This window comes from Phalaenopsis equestris, unplaced genomic scaffold (assembly GCF_001263595.1).
Source record: "Phalaenopsis equestris unplaced genomic scaffold, ASM126359v1 Scaffold000727, whole genome shotgun sequence".
Lineage (NCBI taxonomy): Eukaryota > Viridiplantae > Streptophyta > Magnoliopsida > Asparagales > Orchidaceae > Phalaenopsis > Phalaenopsis equestris.
Window position 1 is genome coordinate 163,265 of NW_018165167.1, and position 5,859 is coordinate 169,123.

The following is a 5,859-nucleotide window of genomic DNA, read 5'->3' on the forward strand; positions in this document are numbered from 1 at the left end:
GCGGCGTTTCCAAAACGCCGCCCGCACTTATAAGCTGCCCCAAACGGGCCCTTACTTTTTGATTTGGCCGATTAAAATGTTAAAATGTGTTGAGAAATATATGTTCCAAAACGACTATGATTTCAGCACTTATAAGCTGCCCCAAACGGGCCCTAAGACTTTGCTTAAAATGGCTTTAGATAATCTAATTAATAAAATGTGTATGATCAACTTGTACAACCCTACTTGAATTAACACTAAATCCATGACCAATTCTTTTCTATCTATATCAATATGGCAATCCATGAATAACAGGTTCATTTCTATTTTTGATTTTAAAATCAAATATTTGTTTAAAATTTGTTTCTTTTATTGATGGTTATTTCTCCTCTTATTTATGCAAAACTTTTTATCATTTTTATTACATTGAACAAGAGGATAAAATTCAGCTACAAATTTCTTATTTTTTCCCCCTTTCTCATTCTAATTTTAAAGAGTTATTGGTGATTTTACTATGCATCATTTACTTTAGCAGAACTAAGCCATTGCTATCACTTTTGTGAGTTTCTTTTGATGTATCAGTGTAGCCTTTCTTTAGTTTGACCTATGTTTCCATTTTATATCTAGTTTGTGAACTTGATACCCTCTCAAATATGTACGAGTCCGACTTAGAAATTTTTGCTTATTATAACTGCGGAAGTTGACACATTTTATACCAGTTGGTGTCTTAACACTTCAATTATCCGGTAGAGTTACTTTTTAAAATTTTTATTTAAGCTTTTTCTGATAATTGCCATGTTTTGTTCATATACTTTCAGGGATTCTTTTGTTGATTATTGGATGAAAAGGAACACTATTACTATGGATATTCCTACCCACATATTTAATATTCTGAAACGTCCAGATCGCAATTATCTTTCTCAGGTATCATTGCATTTCATGGATAATCTTTCTAACGTACCTTTATTTAGGGTTATTTCTGTTTTTATTACATAGTTATTCTAAGCAGGATCCATTTTTATTTTTACAGGAGGATTTTAAGCCTGTTTTACGAGAGCTGTTGGCAAGCCATCCAGGGTTGGAGTTTTTACAGAACACACCTGAGTTTCAAGATAGATATGGTGAGCTGCCATCTTATGTTGTAGTTTTATAGCGATCACTGACTCAGTTATTCTTTAATACGGTCTGCAAAAATCTTGTTTGTTTGGAGATGCAGTGGATATACTTTTTCTTCCTTCATGCTACTTAATAGTGTCTGATTGTTGAGGATTGGCATGATGTCTTGTGTTTCTATATACTGGGAGGCTAGGTTTTATTTGACTTTGAACACCGTATGTTTTTGTTATATTTTAGGAACATGCCAATGAAGCAAATCTTAGGGAAAAGAACATATTATTCATCTCTGATAATCATATTAGGCAAAAATTACCAACCATCAGAAACGGCCACTTCTTTTATAATGAAATTCTGAATGGAAAATTGAGTTATAATTACAAAATAGCATTTATGACTTTTAATTATTCTAGTTAACAACTTCTGGAAACCATTTAAATTGGTGTAACGTACTAGAAATAGTCTTTAGATAAGCAGTTTGTTTAGTTGCGTTGTTTTGTGATGCAGCTTTTGAATTCATCCCACAATTGTGGGCTTATTACTATTTTCATGTGTCATCTCCTTAGCGTTCATCTATTAGATTCACTCTTGAAAACAGTATATCATAGTCATCCATTTTTAAATCTACTATGAAAGTAATTTCCGAACTCTTTGAACAAAATTACAGAAAAATTTCTTGCGTATTGCACCTTGCCTTTGATCATCAACAGAGTTTTTTTCTTTTTGCGTTTTGAAATTACATAAATATCTTAATTGACTGGTTCTTGAGAAAGAGCATGCAAATAAAGCACATTCATGATGGACATCAATTTTAAGGATCATATATCAAGAATAAGGTAGTAGAAAATGGTTTTAGATGGTTTGGGCATGTATAACTTGTGAAAAGAATGGAAAATATGCTGGAAAGGCTACAAAGAAAATGGAGGTCCATGATCGTAGATACTGCCAAAAAATTGTTTTCTTCGCCTATATTGAAACTAATTGTTGCTATAAGCATGAATGAGGACTATAATGAATTCACAAATCTGCTGCTTTGCTGATGTCTTGTGATGCACCTTGAATCTGTTATGTGACAATTTAGAGCATTGAGGACTTTAATAATCAAAATTTCACAATTATCTTACTTGATTCTTCTTTTTGATTTCTGCAGCATAGCTATTGATATTGTGGGATCCTATTGTTTGGCTTTAGAAGATGCCTCATATCAATGTTTTTTAGTTGGGGCATTTAGATGCATGCCGCCCAATTCTTATGTATTTACATATCTAGCACCTAAACTTTACCTTTTACATTTATACCACCCAAATCTTTCATATCACATAAAAAAATACTGTTATTTTAATTTTAAAAAAGTGAAATAGAGCTTTTCATGCACGTATAAAGGTAGCATATATGTAAAAGTTTTAGGTGTTAGATATGTAAATACGGAAGAATTGAGTGCTATGTATGTAAATCTTCCTTTTTATTTTTATTTTAGTTTTTTTTAATATGTGCAAGGGTCTATGAATGCAAACTCTCTCTATTAGAAATTGTAACTTCCACTCTCGCATTTAGGGAGATGGTAGTTTACTGCACTTTTCGAATGCAATGAGAGCCATTGGCCTAGGCAAGGAGCCTCCCTGATCACCTTTAGTTATATTTAAGTTGATTATAATATTAAAAAAATTTATAGAAGTGTGACAAACTGACAATGAAGTGCAGAAAATGTAATCATTAAATGAGCTGAGAAAATTATTTGTCGTAGGACTAGAAAGGAAAGGGTAGACTCAGGCTATATGGATAGATGTTGTTCAAAATGATTTTTGAATAACAGGTTTAACTCGAACAAATCTTAGCAACAAGGAATGAAAAGTGAGGATTGATACTGCTGTCCCTAAATAGTAGGGACGGGTATGATGGTTTTAAGTTACATGGGACATATTTTCTTATTTTCTTCATTATCTTTTTCTGTTTTATAATATTCAATAAGATAGTGCTGCAACTCATTTCAAATTAACCTTGTAAATTGCTATTTCTGACTTGAGGTTACAAATACCTTTTGGCAGCCGAAACTGTCATATATCGAATATTTTACTATGTCAATAGATCTGGAAATGGCCATCTCACTCTTCGGGAGCTTAAGTGTGGAAATTTAATTTCTGCAATGCAGCATGCTGACGATGAGGAAGATATCAACAAAGTTTTAAGGTTCGTTTCCTGAAATGTGTTGGTATAACTATACATTATGTGAATATCTGTATACTATGTTTTCTTTAATTATTTCATGCTCCTTTTTAATTTTGCTGGCTACAGGTATTGTGACCTTGATTTATCTGTAGAAAATATAATATGATGTGCTCTGGGATTCTTATACTGTTTACTTTAGCATGGAATGTTCTTAGGATTCATGGCAAGCTGTCTTAATCTTTCACAGCTACAAAGTTTTGTTTCGTTTAAGCAGTCACTCTCCTCGAATTTTATATTTATTGTTTCCATCTTCCACGTGCCCTTTACTCAAGTTTGGCTTAGTCTCCGTTGGACCAACTAATTTTTTCTTAACTTACTATGTCTATGCCATCGCTAGAAAATAACAATAAGCCTTCAATAATCATCTCATGTGCATAAAAACCTTGTTAGCTTTTGGTGGGCTCTGAAAATTCGAAAAACACCCCAGACTCATGTCTAGTGCTCAACGTTTTGCTGAGAAGTTTCGGGTCCAATTTTCAGAAGACAGATGAGATTGTAGATGAGAAACTACCCACACCCTCATTTTGCAAGGACTTTAAGATCCAGGGTTTGAGTTTTGCTATAGGCACAACTGCTATGATTTATTACCCTTCCCGATAACGGGCGAACACTTTTGATTAAGGCTAGTCATCAGACGCCAAGTATTCAGACTTAGCATATAGTAGCAGTAGATTTGAGAATTAAAATTCTAAAAATTATCACTATGAGCCCAAAGCGGATGGTGGGGGAAATGATGACCAACACATTCAAGATCCCATGGTTCTATCATCTCTGGTTGTCATGGTCTCGGGTCTACTTAGTCAGCGGAGGTAGTCGACCAAACCTGATAAAAAGTTCCTTGTCAGCAGCCATGAGTTGCTTCATCCAAGGGGATCTTATTAAGTCGGGGTAAATGTTTGTCTAAGGAGATTAATTTAAGTCGACCTTTGCTTATAGAGGTCTTTCTGCCTTATCAAATATACCCTATGTATGATTCAATACTCAAAAAGACAGACTGTGAAAATACGGGCTACAACAGTGGTCGTAATATAATGGTGTCATTTGGCCGCAAACCACCTAGTGAGGGGACTCCGGTAGTAACCGCTTCTTTGTGGTGCCATTTGGAGGCAAAACTACGCGGACAGAGGACTCATGCCACATCCTTACAGCCATCAAATTCATTTTGAGCTTGAATTTAGTAGTATACTTGATATGATATTGATTCTTTGTGAGTTCAAGTCAATACTAGATTTGTCCGCCTTTACAAACTGTTGCGGAGGGCAGATAGATTTTTGCTTTAAGCATCAAGTGACATAATTTTTATTTGGATATTATTTTTATAATTTAAAATATTTAAATTTTATAGATGAAACCCGTCCGGTTGAAATTTACGATCAATACAACCATCACTGGGGTAGTGATTGGTTAAACATTGGTAAGAGCAATAGTCCTGTCAGCTCTAGTCCTTGTAAGGAGGAGGATTGGACTGGCTCAGTGGAGGCTCAATCCTATCGACTTTTTTCTACATAGGGAGGAGGAGCATATTGGTCCAACAGGGGCTCAATCTTGTCGACTTCGGTTCATGTAAGAAGGAGAACTAGGTTGGCCAAAATGTGGGATTTACAACCTTGTTCTAAAGGTGAGGCGACCCGCTGCCTTGCACAACGTTCTCTGACGTAGAATTTTAAAAACTTAGGATCATCGACGGAGCACATGCGTTTATTTTATTTTTTTGGGTTGAGATTTTTAAATAATTTTGCATGTATTTCAAGGTAGATTAGTTCTTAAGAGAACTTGTGTTTGAGATTTTAGCACATTGGTCGGAGTACATGCAAGAATTTCATATTTGTCAATTTTGACTGACTTTTAGGGGGGGTTATTGTTATTTGCACAAACGTGTTCTTATTAGAATTTGTGCAAATTTTTTCATTAAAGCTTTTAGTTTTGTCTTTTGTCCGCTTGTGTATTTGGGGTTGCAGATTCAGTTGCGAGTATGTGCAAAGCTTCACTTCGAGCCCCCTTAATATTGTCTTCTGTCTGCTTTTAGATGCTTGTTGCAGATCCGATGACGAAGAAAAATGTTTTAGAGTTTGATTGTATATTTGGAAATATGTATATCTCGCATACTTAGCTTGTATTTCAGTGTTCAGGTGGACTCTCCACATGTTTCATTTGATTTCGTTGACGAGTCGTTGAGTCCCTGTGAGTCCTGCATGTTCTATTTATATTTAATGCGTTGTTTAAAATGATTTATGTGATCATTTGTCTTTAGTATGTAGCTTTGGAGCTTTCGTTCATATTGCATTTTGATCCAAATGAATTTAATTTAGCTGCTCTCTTATGATTGACACAACAACAACAACAACAACAAAGCCTTAATCCCACTACGTGGGGTCGGCTACATGAATCCTTTTTCTCCATTGCGTCCTATTTAGTGTCATATTTTCATTTAGTTCTAGTAAATTAAGATCATTTTTAATACAATAAGCCCAAGTCTTCCTAGGTCTACCTCTGCCTTTCTTAACACAAGTCGAATTTAAAACATCTACTCTCCTAATCAGA

General features: G+C 34.6%; 1 protein-coding gene across 1 annotated transcript in view; it reads left to right on the plus strand.

Annotated features, from left to right (window-relative positions):
- Positions 1–797: 797 nt before the first annotated feature.
- Positions 798–5,859, plus strand: part of LOC110030494 (probable serine/threonine protein phosphatase 2A regulatory subunit B''delta) — a gene marked incomplete at its 5' end in the record, with an annotated part of 34,245 nt that continues 29,183 nt past the window's right edge. The window contains 3 exon segments of the mRNA XM_020733222.1: positions 798–903; positions 1,010–1,100; positions 3,138–3,279. Coding sequence (XP_020588881.1) covers positions 798–903; positions 1,010–1,100; positions 3,138–3,279 — 339 coding nt within the window.